At 37.5% G+C, this 19,230-nt stretch overlaps 1 protein-coding gene across 1 annotated transcript in view; it reads right to left on the bottom strand.

The window, feature by feature from the left end:
• Positions 1 to 19,230, bottom strand: part of RNGTT (RNA guanylyltransferase and 5'-phosphatase) — a 241,097-nt gene that overhangs the window by 198,392 nt on the left and 23,475 nt on the right. The window contains exons 5-6 of the mRNA XM_005889293.3: positions 9,216 to 9,291; positions 7,670 to 7,910 (exon numbers count right to left, since the gene is read on the bottom strand). Of these exons, the coding sequence (XP_005889355.1) occupies positions 7,670 to 7,910; positions 9,216 to 9,291 (317 nt within the window). The remainder of the gene's footprint in view (positions 1 to 7,669; positions 7,911 to 9,215; positions 9,292 to 19,230) is intronic.

The raw sequence follows: 19,230 nt of genomic DNA, 5'->3' as shown, positions 1-19,230 counted from the left end.
AATCCAGCAGACGCTGATCCTACTTTTTGCCCCTAGTTCTGAATCATATTTTATAGTTATTTAAAATGTCATCTACTTTGTTTTCCTTCAAGGGAGGTTCCATGAGCCAAAGGATGAAAGAGTACCATTCCTCTCCTATTATACCATAACCTCTCTTTATCAGCCAATGAAGTTTCTGTTTTAGAATCATTTCTCCATTAAATACAATAAGTAAACAGAGTATTTTCAAAGGAAAACTTAATCAGGGGGTTGTTTTTTCAACACAGTTACTGAGATACTCAAATAACTTCAATATCCTGATAAAATTATATCTTGTACATATTAATTAAAAAAAGAAAGCATCTTTACTCTGAAAGTACTAATAGCATAGAAGTTTTACATGAAGAAGGTATCCAGTTTCACTTATGAGCATGTATTTCCTAAGCAAAGACAAAAAAATCAATGATAATTTCTGAAAAGCAAAGGTCAAATTAGCATAAATTAATCCTAAAAACACAAACACTACATTTGAACAAGCTAAATTTTTTAACTGAACATAATGAATAAATATTGAGCCTCAGTACAGATACAAAGAATTAATCACTCTTGGCTCTCTGTTAACTATCTTCAATCTCAACTAAAATAAAAGAAAAATGAAAGTTTTCTAACCATGAACTTGCCAATTAATTACATCCACACATGTCATGCCTGTCAACCACACTATTGACATCACCCAAAATTCAACTCTCCAGTCACCTTTCCTCTCTGATGGTCTTGTCCTCACTGCTTCTGAGCCCCTTCTTGGTTCATCTTATCATTAATCACCTTTCCAATGTAAACCCTGGAATCTCTTTTTCATAAATAACCTTCCCTGCAAACTCAACCTTTTTCACAAACACTCTGTACCCTGTGTCTTCACTGGGAGCTAGCTCTCCACCAAGAAAAGCACTCACTTTTCTCTTAAGTGAAAACCACTCATTCTCGCACTGCCCAAGTCCCATAGCATAGTGTAAACAATTCTCTTACATCCTCACTGCTCTCCTGGCCTCTTTCTATAGCTCCTCTTCCATTCAGGCTAACTCATTCAGCCATTAGCAGTCAACTAGACTTCAAGTGTTCTTGCCTAGAGAATCCCAGGGACGGGGGAGCCTCGTGGGCTGCCGTTATGGGGTCGTACAGAGTCGGACACGACTGAAGCGACTTAGCAGCAGCAGCAGACATCAAGTAGGGCAGATATCCACTGTGGCTGGTTGCATAAAAGCTCTCTTTATGGATGGGATGCCTTCCCTACCCACAAGGAAGTAGGCAGCTGAAATTTACTGAGGAAAAATCACAATCTCAGTGCAAAGGATGGGATTTCCCTACTCTTGTTAAAGACCTATTTCTATCTGCTCATGAACTCCATTTCCTTCAGTCTCCTCAGAAATTGCTCTACCATTTCTTCTACTATGATTTCAGGTTATTTTCAACTTCATTGATTCTACTAGTTCCTATCCTCAAGTAATAACTATGCTTGAAGACTTTCCTAAATATGTCTGCATCAAGCAATCACCCTCCATCTCCCTTTTTGCTCATAATTAAACTGCTCAAATAGTGTGCACCAGTGTGTAGAAAAGAGTTAACGTAACAGGACTGCTCGCCAGGTGGGCCTCTGGATGGCATCTGGGAAACGACCTTCACTGTTCTCAGTCAACTGATAAGACTGGGTCATCATGCCTAAACTACCTGTACAGACACTAAAACTTACGCTGAACAAATGCTTTGCTTCTGGGATTCTGGAATACTGATACATGCTAGGTACATGCTATCTACATGACCAACCATGAATAAAAACCGTAGGCACTGAGACTCTAACAAGCTTCCCTAGACAGCAACATCACACACACGCTGCTGCATTTCCACTGCTATGGGAAGAGTGAGCTCTGTATGACTGATTCCCTGCGGGAAGGAGAGAGCATAAGGAAGCCTGCACATGGACTCCTCAAAACTCCACTTCTTTTTTCCCCTTTTGATCTGGATATTCTTAGTACATTGCTGCACTAAATCTTAGCTCTGAGGACAACTAAGTATATGTTAAGTTCTAGCAAATTTTCAAAAGCGGGGCGGCACTGTGGACCCTGACCACAACTGTCTCCTTTTTCTCATCTCCCATTAGTTTCTTAAGATAACTACTGTGACCTAGCTCTACTGTCACAGAAAATAAACCTCAGAAAGACACTTCCTATCCTTACCATACTTGTTCCCTCTGTGACTTTTCGTACCATTAAATCATTCACACAGGTCACTACCTAAAACTCTAAACTATTCTGCATATTTCTTTGTCCTTTTGTGATACATCCAGGAAAAATTTCTTACCTGGATCTTCCAGTTTGATAATCTCCTTCAGGCTGCTAACTTCAGGCTGCTATCAAACCCACCTCCTGATTTTTTCCTTTATTATTATAATTTCCAAGTTCTCTAACTGGTTCTTCTTCATAATAGCCTGCTGTTATTTTATGGCTTGATGTCCTCTCTTGTCTTCTAAAGAAATGTTCTGTTTGCTGCTTATAAACTATTCCCTCTGGTGCTACCTAAAAGGAATGAGGTAGTTCTGTATGTACTAAGAAAAGATATCCAAGTGGGGAAAAAAAAAAAAAAAGCTAATATTAAATACATTTATGTTAACAATAGATATGGGGAGTCAGGTTAAAACTGAATAAATGTATATAAATGCATAGAAAAAGTCAGTATCTAGAAGTATAACCAAAAAGTAGAGTAGAAGTGGGAATAAAGAGATAACTTTTAACCCTTTACACTTCCAGATTTTCACATTTTTATTTTACAAAGAGAACTGAACTTTACGTCACTTGTGGACACTCTAAAAGAGATAAGTAACTAGACAGGTAAGTAAAAGGAAGAAATTCTTTTAAGATGATAAAAATGCTAGTGGTAGGGTGAAAACTGAAAGATTATTTGTTTCCAAACTTTCTTTAATGTAAGATATTATTTTTATAAATAAAAAATATTTAACAATTTTAATATTTACTAATTATGATCTGAAAAGAAGAAAAACCTACTAAAGTACAAAAGGCTTTAGAGTTTTCTTTTTTCATGACTCCACCTTTGGAAGTATAAATACAAATATTCTTGAAATTCACCATGTCCTCAATGTCAGTCAGAGATCAAACCTAATTGCTTCCTCCAAAAACAGAGAAGGGAAGCTTGCTGCTTTCAGCAATGGCAGACTAGCTTATTTAGACCAATTGTGTAGCCATGAGAAAACACTACAAAACAAGTTAAAAGTACCTGTTTTAAGACATCAGAGAATTATAAAGGTGGTAAGGACCTGAAGCCAAGAACTCAGAAAGAATGGAATTCCAGCGAGATGTGCTAGACAGCTGGCATAATTTTTCTCCTCTAGGATTTTCCTCTATAGGCACTGTTTCAAAAACAGTAGCTGAGAGGGTAAGAAACTGAACAGAACTTTCAGCATTTATCACAAGAATGGGAAAACAAAAACTAGAGTACCAGGCCATCAAGGAGAGGTCCTGCTTAATTTTCCAGGCTTTGAGTTAGAATTCCCAGAGGACCACACTCTAGGAATTGGGGTGAACCAAAATCAGACCAGCTCTCAAACTAAAGCCCAGCTTTTAACAGGTCAATTCCGAACTGAGTTAAGATTCTCTACTCCTATATTGTGTAGGAGCAAAAGTAAATCTTCTCTGAAGGAAGATAACGTGGTAAAGAGCCACAAATCATTTCCGTAATTTTTCATACATAATGTCTAGCTAGCAGAAATACCCAGGTATGAAGAAAACAAACAAACAAAAAACTACAATTGACTAGAAATTAAAGGACACAAGAAGAAAAAAAAAAAAAAAAAGACCCAGAGGATAGCTGTACATTAGTTACTTCACATGGGCTTTCAAATAGGCTTAATAAATTCAAAAACCTAAATGACAAGATGCAGAATCCCAGTAGAGAACTGAAAGTTATTTTAATACTCAAGCTGAAATTCCAGAAGTGAAAGTAAAATAACTGAAATTAAGAACTTAATGGATAAATTTAACAGCAGCACAAACTTAAAACAGAGAATTAAAACACTTGGTCAGAAAAAAATATCCAGACTGAAAAAAATGAAACCAAAGGATAGAAAGTACTGAAAAGAACATAGACAACATTTTAAGAAATAATAAAATATAAAAGGTCTATTGGGTAGAAGGAAAGAGATGAAAAAATTGATTTAAAATAATATTTGAAGAAATAATAGCCAAGAATATCTAAAACTGATAAAAGAAAAATCCAACCATAGATTCAAGGGTCACTGCAAGTAGGAAGCTGGAAAAATGCAAAGAAAACCACAGGGAGAAACATCATAGTAAAACTGCTGAAAATCAAAACCAAAAACAAATTGCCTTCAAAGAAGCAACTTCTCAAAAGAAATGAATTACAGAATAGTATCTTCAACACGCCAACACAGAAGTCAAGAACCTGGGTTTCGAAGAACAACTGTTCTTCAAAAAGATGAGGAAAATAAAGGCATTTTCACACGAATGTGAAATGTGTCACCTCAAAATATATAAAGCAAAATCTAACAGTACTATAAGGAGAAACAGGTAAATCCATAATCATAGTGAGGAATTTTTAAATACTCCTGTGAGTAACTGACAAAACAAAACAGGAGAAACCAGGTTTGGGTTTGCTTTTATTTTACATCATTTTTTTTCCCCTAAAGAAACATGCACTTCTCTGCTAGTTTCCTCTTATGCCACTGGAGCTCTTTTGTAACAATAAGGATTTAATGGTACTTAATATTTTTAAATAAATGTCATTTTTAAAACATTTCTGCTGGCAAAGAAAAATAAATGCTGCAAACTTAACTCATTTTGTAAAATCAGTTCAGTTCAGTTCAATCGCTCAGTCGTGTCGGACTCTTCACGACCCCATGGACTGCAGCATGCCAGGCTTCCCTGTCCATCACCAACTTCCGGAGCTTACTCAAACTCATGTCCTTGAGTCAGTGATGCCATCCAACCATCTCATCCTCTGTCATCTCCTTCTCCTGCCCTCAATCTTTCCCAGCATCAGGGTCTTTTCAAAGGAGTCAGCTCTCCACATCAAGTGGCCAAAGTACTGGAGTTTCAGTTTCACCATCAGTCCCTCCAGTGAACACCCAGGAGTGATCTCCTTTAAGATGGACTGGTTGGATCTCCTTGCAGTCCAAGGGACTCTCAAGAGTCTTCTCCAACACCACAGTTCAAAAGCATCAATTCTTCAGTGGTCAGCTTTCTTTATACTCCAACTCTCCCATCCATACATGACCACAGGAAAAACCATAGCCTTGACTAGACAGACCTTTGTTGACAAAGTAAAGTCTCTGCTTTTGAATATGCTGCCTAGGTTGGTCATAACTTTCCTTCCAAGGAGTAAGCATCTTTTAATTTCATGGCTGCAGTCACCATCTGCAGTGATTTTGGAGCCCCAAAAAATAAAGTCTGACACTGTTTCCCCATCTATTTCCCATGAAGTGATGGGACCAGATGCCATGATCTTCGTTTTCTGAATGTTGAGCTTTAAGCCCACTTTTTCACTCTCCTCTTTCACTTTCATCAAGAGGCTCTTTAGTTCTTCTTCACTTTCTGCCGTAAGGGTGGTGTCATCTGCATATCTGAGGTTATTGATATTTCTCCTGGCAATCTTGATTCTAGCTTGTGCTTCCTCCAGCCCAGCGTTTCTCATGATGTACTCTGCACAGAAGTTAAAGAAGCAGGGTGACAATATACAGCCTTGATGTACTCCTTTTCCTATTTGCAACCAGTCTGTTGTTCCATGTCCAGTTCTAACTGTTGCTTCCTGACCTGCATACAGGTTTCTCAAGAGGCAGGTCAGGTGGTCTGGTATGCCCATCTCTTTAAGAATTTTCCACAGTTTATTGTGATCCACACAGTCAAAGGCTTTGGCATAGTCAATAAAGCAGAAACAGATGTTCTTTTGGAACTCTCTTGCTTTTTCAATGATCCAATGGATGTTGGCAATTTGATCTCTGGTTCCTCTGCTTTTTCTAAATCCAGCTTGAACATCTGGAATTTCATGGTTCACATATTGCTGAAGCCTGGCTTGGAGAATTTTGAGCGTTACTTTACTAGCGTGTGAGATGAGTGCAATTGTGCGGTAGTTTGAGCATTCTTTGGCATTGCCCTTCTTTGGGATTGGAATGAAAACTGACCTTTTCCAGTAAACCGTTTAAACTTTTACACTTTTAAATACTAGATCATAATTCAAGAACACATTAAGTATATGCTTCTAATTAATGTTACTCTTAAAAAATTCAGTTGAATTCCCTCATAAAAATGATATAAGAGGGTAATCATCTATGCGTTATGCTAGTAGACTTTCTTTAGAATATGATACTTATTTTTCCAGGTATGTGATTCAGTAATATCAGATATATATAAATCCAGAAAATAAGTTAGAGTAAAAAAAAATGTTCTTTTTGAAATTAGTTTCATGTTTCAAAGCAATTTATACACTTGTTAGTGGTGGTAGAATGCTGAAGTTTGAAATATGTACATATTAACAAAATGTTTTCCAAACAAGAAACTTTAAGTCCCAAATAATTATATTTTATGATTTACATTTAAGGCATTTTCTTCCCTGCCTGTGAATCAACACCTACTAAGAAATGAGTTGTGAGGTATACTGCTTACTACTCAACAATGGTATCCCACATACCTGAATGATTAACTTTATTAACAATTAATTACCACCACACTTTTCCTAACTTTCCCCTTTGGCCTACAACATATACTTCTGTATGTACAGTCACAACCAGCATTTTTCTTCTCAATATATCCCACTATCCCACCAAGAAAAGAAGGTAACACCTAATGTTTTTTGTTAGGCCTTGTATTTCTAGAAGATTAATAGGAATTGCTTACTGAAGAAATAAGAGTCTTCTGAATTCAACTTTACAGAAAAATATGAAAGTGCCACCCATGGAAAGGAGAATTTATGTATAAAGTTGTTTTAAATATGAGACAAGTTTGTAAAGCACTAGTAAAAATATTCACTTTACATTTAGTTGGAATCTCACATCTTTTGCAAAGAAACAATAAATTCTCAATCTAACATCTAACAGTTCTTTGGTTTACTTAAGAAATAAAAATGGGATAAATTTATATAACTGAAAATTTTTTGTAGAAAAGGCCATGATCCATGGCTATCAAGAATCTTCGGGAGGACAGGAAACTCTCCTCAATGCTTTGTGGTGACCTAAATGGGAAGGGAATCTAAAGAGGGGATAACTGTGTATGTATAACTGATTCACTTTGCTGAAGTGAGGAAAGTTCACTTTCCTTTGCTGAAAAGTTCACCTCCTTTGCTGAAGGAGGAAACGAATACAACATTATGAAGCAACTATACTCCAATAAAAATTAATTAAAAAAAAAAGTCTTTGGGGGACTTTCCTGGTGGTCCAGTAGTTAAGACTCCACACTCTCACTGCCAAGGGTCTAGGTTCAATCGTCAGTTGGGGAACTAAGACCCCACAAGCCACGTGGTGCAGTCAAAAAAAAGAGTCTTTGGAAATAACAGGTATAGAGAAAGCTTACAAATCCAGCAAAACAAACATAGTCAACATTCTATTTGCATAAATCTCAATAAGCCTGTAGAGGAAAAAGGTAAAGACTATAATAGTAGCTTTAAACATTACCAATTTTAAACGTTCTTTTCTCCTTTTACCAAAGGAGGCGCTTGACCCAGGTTCTGATTCCTTTTTTCCATCCTCGTCCTCATCTTCATCTTCATCATCCTCAAAACACCAATCTGGCAATAGAGGTGGGGGTGGTGCTTCCTCTATATCACCATAGCGACGAAAAAGTTCTTTCAAGTAATCACCCTTATAAATTCCTGGTGGTCTGGCTTGAGCAAAAGTAGCAACTGCTGCTTCAATACTATGGAAAATAAACACCATGCAATTTCCTCACTACTCTCCATTTATGCAGATTTATCAAAATTCTCTTATTATATTTAAGGCTATTATAACAAAGTATAATAGAGGTTTCATAAAATAGATACATCATAATCCCTACTCTCAAGGCATTCAATCTACTAAGACAAATCATTTTGAAACAGTTTTAACACAAGGTACATGGTATTTCCTAAACTCTAAAGGTAAACTGCAATGAGTGTAATGAGGAGACCCAGGTGGAGTCTGTAAAGAATTTAAGTAAACCCTTAAAGGTTGAGGCCTGATTGTAACAGAAAACACCAGTCAAGGAAAAGCAACATGAAGATAAAGTAAAAGCATGCTGGTTTTTCAGGAACTTTCAACAGACCCAAGCGTTAAGAGCAGAGGTCACCAGAGCGAGGCTAAGCATAGGCTGAGTCTGACATAGCAGTCGACATAGTGTAGAGTTACCTTTTAGAGCATCTGAAAGGGCAAAAAGGCAGAGGCAGAATGTATGCAGTAGAGAACCACAGAGGATAAGTGAACAGGGAAACATATAATCACATGTCTACTTCAGGTGATTATATTCAGAGAAGGACTTACTGCATGAAAGGCTTTGTAAACAAAAGACCTTTAAAGTATATGAGGAAATTCAGAAATATCTCATTCTCTAATCTCTCAGAATCTAAAAAGACACTTTACAAGTTAACAGGTGCTCATAAAGACCTGTTGACTGGCTTAAACAGAGTAACTCAGTCCCCCAAAATACCTTTATATTTAAGACTATTATACAAAGCACAACAGAAGTTTTATAAAATGGAGACACCACAGTCCCTACTCTCAAGGCATTCAATCTACTAAGAGACAAACCATTCTGAAACGGTTTTAACATAAGGTGCGTGGTATTTATGGTATTTAAGCTTTTTCTAATACTCAGCAGCTATTTTTTTTTAAAGGTACTTAAAAATGAAATGAAAAACAACAGTAGTAACCTCCAAGGTGAAAACATACACAAAATATTGGGAGAACTTATCTCTGATAATTCTGAAAGATGTGAAAAAAAATCTGGGAAAGAAAATGTATAGTATTTAGGATCCATAAGCACTCAACATGCTACTTGGTAGAAAACATCAGTAATGAATGGTATTCTAAAGATTAACCAAATCTAAAATAAAAACCACTGAAATCATGTTAATCATTACTTCACCAAAAACCTAGAAATATAAAATGCTAAAACTGAAAAAAAATCAATAAAATTTTTTATCAATTACTAAATATATCTTCTTTCACTACAACAAGAAACAAATACCTCCAATCCATTTTCTCCACCAAGAAGGCACATATGAGGAAACCAGTGCGATTGAAACCATGGGTACAATGAACACCTAGAAAATAAAGCAGTTTTGATTTAAAATTACAAATCACTTCAGAGGCCACATTTCACTTCAAAATTCCAACCTGCAAACAAAACATTTCAATCATTTTATAAAATAACCACATTTTTAAAACTCAGCCCTCTCTTATAACTATTAAACCTGTCAGCTTAAATTGCTTGGAATTTAACTTATAGCACTAGCAAAAAGTGTAAATATAACATACTGATTTATTAATTACAAATGTTTCTAAGGTCTAAAGTTTAATTTCAAAACTAAAAGATCCAAGCATTTTACATATGGAGATATTTCATCAAACACACAATTCTAAAAGACACACATACATACCCACACAAGACATTTGACTGGATACAGAAATTGATGAATATACAGTACAAAAAAAATAATACTACTTTAGAGTTCTCTAGAAGCCAACTTTACATTAGCCTATAACGTTTCAAAATAGACTTTTAAAAGGAAAAACTGCTGAGAAAAAGAAATTTGTTTTTGTTAAGCTTTTTTTCAGAACATATTCCAGGTAAGTATGGTCCTATCTTTATAATATGCAAAGCTACAAATGAGCTTCATAACTTCCAAAAATGATTGCATTCTCAAATCATTTTAACTACTTTGAAAATGTAATAAAAAACGACTTGGTGTACATTACTAAATTATCACATTTTAGAAAATCCACTTCAATGGCAGTTCAACACAAAACAGAGAAGAAGCATCAATGAAGCCAAGAAAACTAGTAAGGAAATCATCCACTAATCTCTATGTGAGATTAGGGTTTGACTGACAAGGGTCCTGGTGATAGGAATAACACGGAGAGGCAGATGGAAGAAACATTTAAGGTAGAATCTGCAATCTGAGGGATCAATTACTGTCAACACTGATAGAAAAGATGTAGAAGGAGTCTTCGGTTCTGACTTGGATGACTAATTAGGCAGTGATACCACCCACCAAGTTATGAAATACAGGAGTTTATATCAGTTTACTGGGCAACACAATGAGTACAGCTGGATGTGCAGAGTCAACACAGTGAGCACACTTGGACGTGCAGAGTTTAAGGTTCTTAATAGGAAGTCCCCTGGTGACCCAGAGGGATCCTAACCTTCCAGTGGTTAGGATTCGGCGCTTTCATTGCAGAGGCGTGGGTTCAATTCCTGGTCAGGGAACCATCCCTATGCCTGGTGGTGTGGCCAAAATACAAAACAAAAAATGGGAGGGGGGCAGTGTTTTCTTATGAGACTCAAAAATATTTGGAAATAGGGTAAAGAGCTTCACAGAAAGGTCTAGCTGGAGTTGTGGATTCATGATCAGCATATAGTCAACTACAGAAGGTGTCTGTGGTGTGGATAAAAATCACTAAAAATGGGTAGAACAAGAAAACATAAATAAAGATGGAATGTGAGGAAAACTAACCTTTCAAGAATAAGTTGAGGGGGTGGGAAGGCATTTTAAAAAAGACTAAAAATGAACTTTCATGGGGGCCAAGAAAATAAAGAGAACATGAACATAGGGTCATGTTTACCAGGGAAAGAGGAAGTCCCAAGCACTGTGTAAATGTCACATGAAGATAAGAACTGAAAGTCGCTATTTGTTTAGAGGGAGGACTCCAGGTTGCAATGAGGTGAATAGGAATGGACGGATTTGAGTATCAATCTTTTGGAAAGTGTGCTGGGAAGGGGAAAGGGACATATAAAAGAGCAAGAAAAGGTTTTTTGGGGGCAGGGTAATATTTTAATATAAGAGGTTTAATACGTTTATAGGCTGAGAAAGATCTGGTTAATTCACAGAGGTTGAAAGTAATAGAGAACAATGATGTAACTGAAATGAAGTTTCCTAAGAGATTTAAAAAAATAATAATAAAGAGATCAGCCTTGAACAAAAAAAGACACTCCTTAGAAATAAGCTGCTATAATCATGAAACTCTATAAAGTCATCATCTCCAGTACTCTGTAAGAAAAGATGCCTCAAAAATTATGCAAAGATGTCAGTTTATGTAAACAGACTTTTTTATTCAACATGTATCAACACAATATGTAAATTTCCTTTCTACTTTATATTTGAGACCAATTTAAGCAACAAATACTCTAATTTTTGGAGAAGGAAATAGCAACTCACTCCAGTATTCTTGCCTGGGAAATCCCAACAGAGGAGCCTGGCAGGCTACAGTCCACTGAGTCTCGAAGAGTCAGACATGCCTTAGAGACTAAATAACAACACTCTAACTTTAGATATGTTTCTCATCTACACCACTACTGTTTTTACATCTCTTTAGAGCAAATATTTTTACAAATAACATATGTACGAATAATTGCAATCAAGTGATTAAGTCATGTGATGATACACAATTTAAGTACCAGTGCTCTTTTAATATTCTTTGTTAAATAAGTACATAAAGTTTTACTTTATTGTTATACTTCAAAGTATTAATAAATGACTAGATTGTTAAAGTAAGAAAAGCGTGAAGTAAGAAACATAAAAACCTTCAACAAAACAAATCTCTATAGAAAAATATGGAAGATTATGTACCTGATTTTTTTTTTAAATTTCATTAAATAGGTATACTACAAGCCTAACCTCATTTATCTTCAATGTTTAGGAGTTGGGGAGGGGAAGCATTTTTTTTTTTTTTTCAGTTTTCCTCTGTTCATTATGAGAATGGGTCCATCTAGTGGCAAGCAGAGCACAGTTTGTAAGTAAAGATTAGCTCTTGATTAACTATTTCAAGTCACTTCTTATTCAAATTTGTTATCATTTTCTATTCTAAGCTAACATAAGGAAATAAATTTATACAGAATCTCAAAAAGTAACATTAATCTATATATTAAGGAAAAATGATAGTCCTTTAAAATCTCAAATTAAGAAAGGAAAACAATCTCCCCAACAAAAAAAGAGAACTGGGCTTTAACTATAAAAATATACATACTGAAATGACTCTAAGTATAAATTAGGAAGAGGTGACTTATACAGGGCTGGTGGCAACATGGCTTTCTAAATACTGCCTCATCTCAATATACACAACTTCCTTTTTATCTCACTAATCAGATAAACTTATTTGTAGTATCAAAAACGTTACCTGATGAGTCTAAATAAATGATTCTCGACTGGGGGTGATTTTACCCACCCCCCTCCCCAGAGGACATCTGGCAATGTCAGGAGACTTTTTGTTGTTTTTTTGGCTATGCTGGGTCTTCGTTGCTATGCCAACTTCTCTCTAGCTGTGACAGGGGCTACTCTCTAGTGGCAGTGCTCAGGCTTCTCACGGCAGTGGCTTCTCCTGCTGTGGAACGTGGGCATACAAGCCTCAGTAGTTGCAGCATGGGGGCTCAGCAGTTGCAGCTCCCTGGCTTTAGAGCACAGGCTCAATAGCTGTGGCACACGAGCTTAGTCGTTAGGTGGTATGTGGGATCTTTCCGGAACAGGGATCAAATCTGTGTCTCCTGCACTGTCAGGCAGATTCTTCACCACTAAGCCACCAGGAAAGTCCCAGAAGACAATTTTAATTGTCACAACTGGTGGGGTGGCATAACACCTCATGGGTAGAGGCCAGAAATGCTGTTAAACATCCTACAGTGCACAGAAGAGTCCCCCAAAATAAAGAATTACCCTATTTAAAATGTCAATAGTGTTTAGGTTGAGATTCCTCTGGTCTAAATGAGCCAAAAATAAGAAGAAGAAGAAGAACAGCAAGAGGAAACTATTATTAAGAACTTATTACACGTCAAGTAATCTTAAAAAATTTTTATATAATCAAAAGAAAAAAAATTTTTAACAAAATTCACATGCACTACTCATAAAAATATATATTCGAAAATCTGACCTATGTATTTATAACTAGAAACACCTAAAATAATTAGAGGCATTAGTTAAGTTACATATCTTTTAGTCTACCATTTACAAAGAAATCAGTCATTTCTCTTTTAACAAAAACCAGACTTCTTTATTTCTGCAGCCCACAAAATTATTATCCTCAATTTTCAGCACAAGCAAACAAATGCACCATAGCTCCATACATAATCTCTTATTTGTCATTATAATTTTTTAAAAAGCTCTTAAAAATTAAGATTTGGGGTAGATCATTTGGGGACAAAACCTGACCTGAGCTGATGTGACGTTATTTATAGTCTATTTTTCTCACTTAGTGTGAATGAATATTCATGTATTTAACTGCAGAAATGTTCATGTGTTTAATTATGGAATGCTCTCTATACCTAGATTATTTCTAAATACTACTTTCCACTTAAAGGAACCAGGTTCCTTAAAGGAATAACCAATTCCATGTCTGGAAAACACGTTATACCAGAAAACAACGAAACTGTCAAAGACTGATGGGGTGCTATCAAAAAGATACAGAAATCAACTTGAAGGGGCTCCCACTGGCCTAGGATAAAGCAATTTGGGCATAAGAATAAATACTGACTATAAATGATTTAAATATATCAACTACACAAAAATTCATGAGTTCAAACAGATACTCCAAAAAGAAATAATAATAAGATTAATCAGTCACCACCAGACATTGGTAAGATACCAATACATTATTCTGGAAATTGATAAATAAAACAATCAGAAATTTAACGTGCCTTTCCAGTACAAACTGCATTTCAGGATAATCAAATTGTTGAGAAGGAATAGTTCTTTGCTAAAGAGGAATTCCAGCTAATTCATGAAGAAATTAGCCAATCAGAAAAATCATTGTTTTGCAACTCCTAATGAAATATCAGAAGAAGGTAACAGTCATCAACAGATTAAAAAAAAAAATTAGGTAAAAGACAGATTAAAGAGTAACAGAGGAAATAACATGCCACCACCTGTCCCTACTTACTCATCTTTGTACCCCTAAAAGTGGGTCCACCAGACATTATGTGCTAACTGATGTAGGGTAAAAGGAAACATACGACACCAACTATGAAGTATTCTTGCTTAAAACATGTAATTATGCCTCCTGTTTTAACTACCAGTTTACAAGACAGACAGGGGACAAAGGAAAAAGTTAATTAATACTATGAGGAGGCACTCAGGTAAATCCAGATAATGGAACATTTTATAGGACAAAGACCTGATTTCTCCAACAAAGTGACAGCATTTAAAAGAGAGAGAATCAGAAAAAACAAAATGTAGTATTTGGATACTGCTGGATCCTGGTTTGAAAAATCTAACTTTAAAAGGGGATTGAGGAAATCTAAAAGTGGACTAAGCATCAGTTGACATTAAGGAATTTCTCATTATTCTGTTTGGTATAACTGCATGGTGGTTATAAAAAAACAAAAATTCTTCTCAGTTAGAGATGCATAATGAAACACTTTTAATGAAATGACATGGTATCTATGGTTTGCTTTAAAACTCAGAAAAAAATTTGTTAGGAGAAGGAGAGGAAAAATGAAAAAAAAATCAGTAAAATGATAATTAGTGAAGCTGAACAATGGATACATAAGGTATCATTTTACTATTCTCCCTACTTTTGGTATGATTGAAAATTTCCACTATAAAGATAAATTAGGGGGTACTGCCCCCAGGGATTATGAGATTATGAAGCTGTAGTTCTTGGGCTGGAGAAGGAAATGGCAACCCACTCCAGTGTTCTTGCCTGGAGAATCCCAGGGACGGCGGGCCCTGGTGGGCTTCAGTCTATGGGGTCGCACAGAGTCAGACACGACTGAAGCAACTTAGCAGCAGCAGTAGCAGCAGCAGTTCTTGGGCAGGTCTATGGTAAAGACTCTGCCTGCCAAGGCAGGAGACACAAGTTTGATCCCTGGGTCAGGAAGATCCCCGGAGAAGAAAATGGCAACCCAGTCCAGTATTCTTGTCTGGGAAATTCCATGGAAAAGGAGCCTGGCAGGCTACAGTCCTCTGGGGTCGCAGAGGAGTTGGACAAGACTTAGCGATTAGAAAACGTCTGAAGCTTCTATGTGTTTCAGAACTCTATATCTCCACTAACTCTACAGTATCATCCCACAACTAGGCTAACTGCATGTACTGACAGTCACATCAGTTAATTTAAAGATTTTTTTTTTAATCAGACTAACTTTGAAAATAAATGTGTCTCACTTTTGCCATGCCATCAATGTCCCCTAGTGGTCACAGTATCCTTCAGCAAGAATGTGCGGAAGGCTGATAAAAACTGCATCTCAAAAACACAATTAAAACACTGTAAAAGCAGGCCAATATTTTCTGATCCTAAGAACACAGACTTGATTCTTTAATTCTTTTGTTTGAGAAGATGATATGAGAAACCATCTCTAAGACCAGTTTCTGTTACTGTCTTCTCAGTATTACTACAATAAATAATTGCCACCCCAACCTGTGCTCCAAACTGAGCAGACCCAAAGGAAAAGTTTCCACTTCAATCCAATGAACAGAATCACAGTCCAGTGATATAAAACAAGTAATATATAATAATGAATACTGTATTATATCACAGTTATAATTTTAAACCCATCAGTTCAGTTCAGTCGCTCAGTCGTGTCCAACTCTTTGTGACCCCCATGAATTGCAGCACACCAGGCCTCCCTGTCCATCACCAAGTCCAGCAGCTCACTCAAACTCAGGTCCCTCGAGTCAGTGATGCCATCCAGCCATCTCATCCTCTGTCGTCCCCTTCTCCTCCTGCCCCCAACCCCTCCCAGCATCAGAGTCTTTTCCAGTGAGTCAACTCTTCGCATGAGGTGGCCAAAGCATTGGAGTTTCAGCTTCACCATCAGTCCTTCCAATGAACACCCAGGACCAATGTCCTTTAGAATGGACTGGTTGGATCTCCTTGCAGTCCAAAGGACTCTCAAGAGTCTTCTCCAACACCACAATTCAAAGCATCAATTCTTCGGCGCTCAGCTTTTTTCACAGTCCACCTCTCACATCCATACATGACCACTGGAAAACCCATAACTGACGGACCTTTGTTGACAAAGTAATGTCTCTGCTTTTCAATATGCTATCTGCTGCTGCTGCTAAGTCACTTCAGCCGTGTCCGACTCTGCGACCCCATAGACGGCAGCCCACCAGGCTCCCCCATCCCTGGGATTCTCCAGGCAAGAACACTGGAGTGGGTTGCCATTTCCTTCTCCAATGCATGAAAGTGAAAAGTGAAAGGGAAGTCGCTCAGTCGTGTCTGACTCTTAGCGACCACATGGACTGCAGCCTACCAAGCTCCTCTGCCCATGGGATTTTCCAGGCAAGAGTACTGGAGTGGGGTGCCATTGCCCTCTCCGAATATGCTATCTAGGTTGGTCATAACTTTGCTTCCAAGGAGTAAGCGTCTTTTAATTTCATGGCTGCAGTCACCATCTGCAGTGATTTTGGAGCCCCAAAAAATAAAGTCTGACACTGTTTCCCCATCTATTTCCCATGAAGTGATGGGACCAGATGCCATGATCTTAGTTTTCTGAATGTTGAGCTTTAAGCCCACTTTTTCACTCTCCTCTCACTTTCATCAAGAGGCTTTTGAGTTCCTCTTCACTTTCTGCCATAAGGGTGGTGTCATCTGCGTATCTAAGGTTATTGATATTTCTCCTGGCAATCTTGATTCCAGCTTGTGCTTCTTCCAGCCCAGCGTTTCTTATGATGTACTCTGCATAGAAGTTAAAGAAGCAAGGTAACAATATACAGCCTTGACGTACTCCTTTTTCTATTTGGAACCAGTCTGTTGTTCCATGTAAGGTTCTAACTGCTGCCTCCTGATCTGCAAATAGGTTTCTCAAGAGGCAGGTCAGGTGGTCTGATATTCCCATCTCCTTAAGAATTTTCCAGTTTATTATGATCCACACAGTCAAAGGCTTTGGCATAGTCAATAAAGCAGAAATAGATATTTTTCTGGAACTCTCTTCCTTTTTCCATGATCCAGTGGATGTTGGCAATTTGATCTCTGGTTCCTCTGACTTTTCTAAAACCAGCTTGAACATCTGGAAGTTCACGGTTCACATATTGCTGAAACCTGGCTTGGAGAATTTTGAGCATTACTTTACTAGTGTGTGAGATGAGTGCAATTGTGCGGCAGTTTGAGCATTCTTTGGCATTGCCTTTCTTTGGGATTGGAATGAAAACTGACCTTTTCCAGTCCTGTGGCCACTGCTGAGTTTTCCAAATTTGCTGGCATATTGAGTGCAGCACTTTCACAGCATCATCTTTCAGGATTTGAAAGAGCTCAACTGGAATTCCATCACCTCCACTAGCTTTGTTCATAGTGATGCTTTCTAAGGCCCACTTGACTTCACATTCCAGGATGTCTGGCTCTAGGTGAGTGATCACACCATCATGATTATCTGGGTTGTGAAGCTCTTTTTTGTACAGTTCTTCTGTGTATTCTTGCCACCTCTTCTTAATATCTTCTGCTTCTGTTAGATCCATACCATTTCTGTCCGTTATTGAGCCCATCTTTGCATTAAATATTCCCTTGGTATCTCTAATTTTCTTGAAGAGATCTCTAGTCTTTCCCATTCTGTTGTTTTCCTCTATTTCTTTGCATTGATCGCTGAGGAAGTATTTCTTATCTCTCCTTCTATTCTTTGGAACTCTCCATTCAGATGCTTTTATCTTTCCTTTTCTCCTTTGCTTTTTGCTTCTCTTCTTTTCACAGCTATTTGTAAGGCCTCCCCAGACAGCCATTTTGCTTTTTTTACATTTCTTTTCCATGGGGATGGTCTTGATCCCTGTCTCCTATACAATGTCACAAACCTCCGTCCATAGTTCATCAGGCACTCTATCAGATCTAATCCCTTAAATATATTTCTCACTTTCACTGTATAATCATAAGGAATTTGATTTAGGTCATACCTGAATGGTCTAGTGGTTTTCCCTACTTTCTTCAATTTCAGTCTGAATTTGGCAATAAGGAGTTCATGATCTGAGCCACAGTCAGCTCCCGGTCTTGTTTTTGCTGACTGTATACAGCTTCTCCATCTTTGGCTGCAAAGAACATAATCAATCTGATTCTGGTGTTGACCATCTGGTGATGTCCACGTGTAGAGTCTTCTCTCGTGTTGTTGGAGGAGGGTGTTTGCTATGACCAGTGCGTTCTCTTGGCAAAATTCTATTAGCCTTTGTCCTGCTTCATTCCGTACTCCAAGGACAAATTTGCCTGTTACTCCATGTGTTTCTTGACTTCCTACTTTTGCATTCCAGTCCCCTATAATGAAAAGGACATCTTTTTGGGGTGTTAGTTCTAAAAGGTCTTGTAGGTCTTCATAGAACCATTCAACTTCAGCTTCTTCAGCATTACTGGTTGGGGCATAGACTTGGATTACTGTGATATTGAATGGTTTGCCTTAGAAACAAACAGAGATCATTCTGTCACCTTTGAGATTGCATCCAAGTACTGCATTTCAGACTCCTTTGTTAAAACACTCAATTTAGAAATTTTTCCCATCAGTTCTTCCAAGAATTATTGTTGTTTAGTCGCTAAGTCATGTCTGACTCTTTGCAACCCTATAGACTGCAGCACACCAGACTTCCCTGTCCTTCACTATCTCCCAGAGTTTGCTCAAACTCATATCCACTGAGTCAGTGATGCTATCCAACCATCTCAACCTCTGCTGTCCCCTTCTCCTCCTGCCCTCAGTCTTTTCCAGAATCAGGGTCTTTTCCAGTGAGTTGTCTCTTTGCATCAGGTGGCCAAAGTATTAGAGCTTCAGCATCAACATCAGCCCTTCCAATGAATATTCAGAGTTGATTTCCTTTTGGATTGACTGGTTTGATCTCCTTGAAGTCCAAAAGACTCTCAAGAGTCTTCTCCAGCACCACAGTTCAAAAGCATCAATTCTTCAGTGCTCAGCTTTCTTTATAGTTCAACTCTCACATCCGTACATGACTAGTGGAAAAACCACAGCTTTGACTAGATGGACCTTTGTCAGCAAAGTGATGTCTCTGCTTTTCAGTACACTGTCTAGGTTTGTCATAGCTGTTCTTTCAAGGAGCAAACATCTTTTAACTTCAACATTGCAGTCACCATCT

The sequence above is a fragment of the Bos mutus genome, chromosome 9, assembly GCF_027580195.1.
Source record: "Bos mutus isolate GX-2022 chromosome 9, NWIPB_WYAK_1.1, whole genome shotgun sequence".
Lineage (NCBI taxonomy): Eukaryota > Metazoa > Chordata > Mammalia > Artiodactyla > Bovidae > Bos > Bos mutus.
Note: the sequence above shows the minus strand (reverse complement) of the source record. Positions and strands in the feature narration are given on the sequence as shown.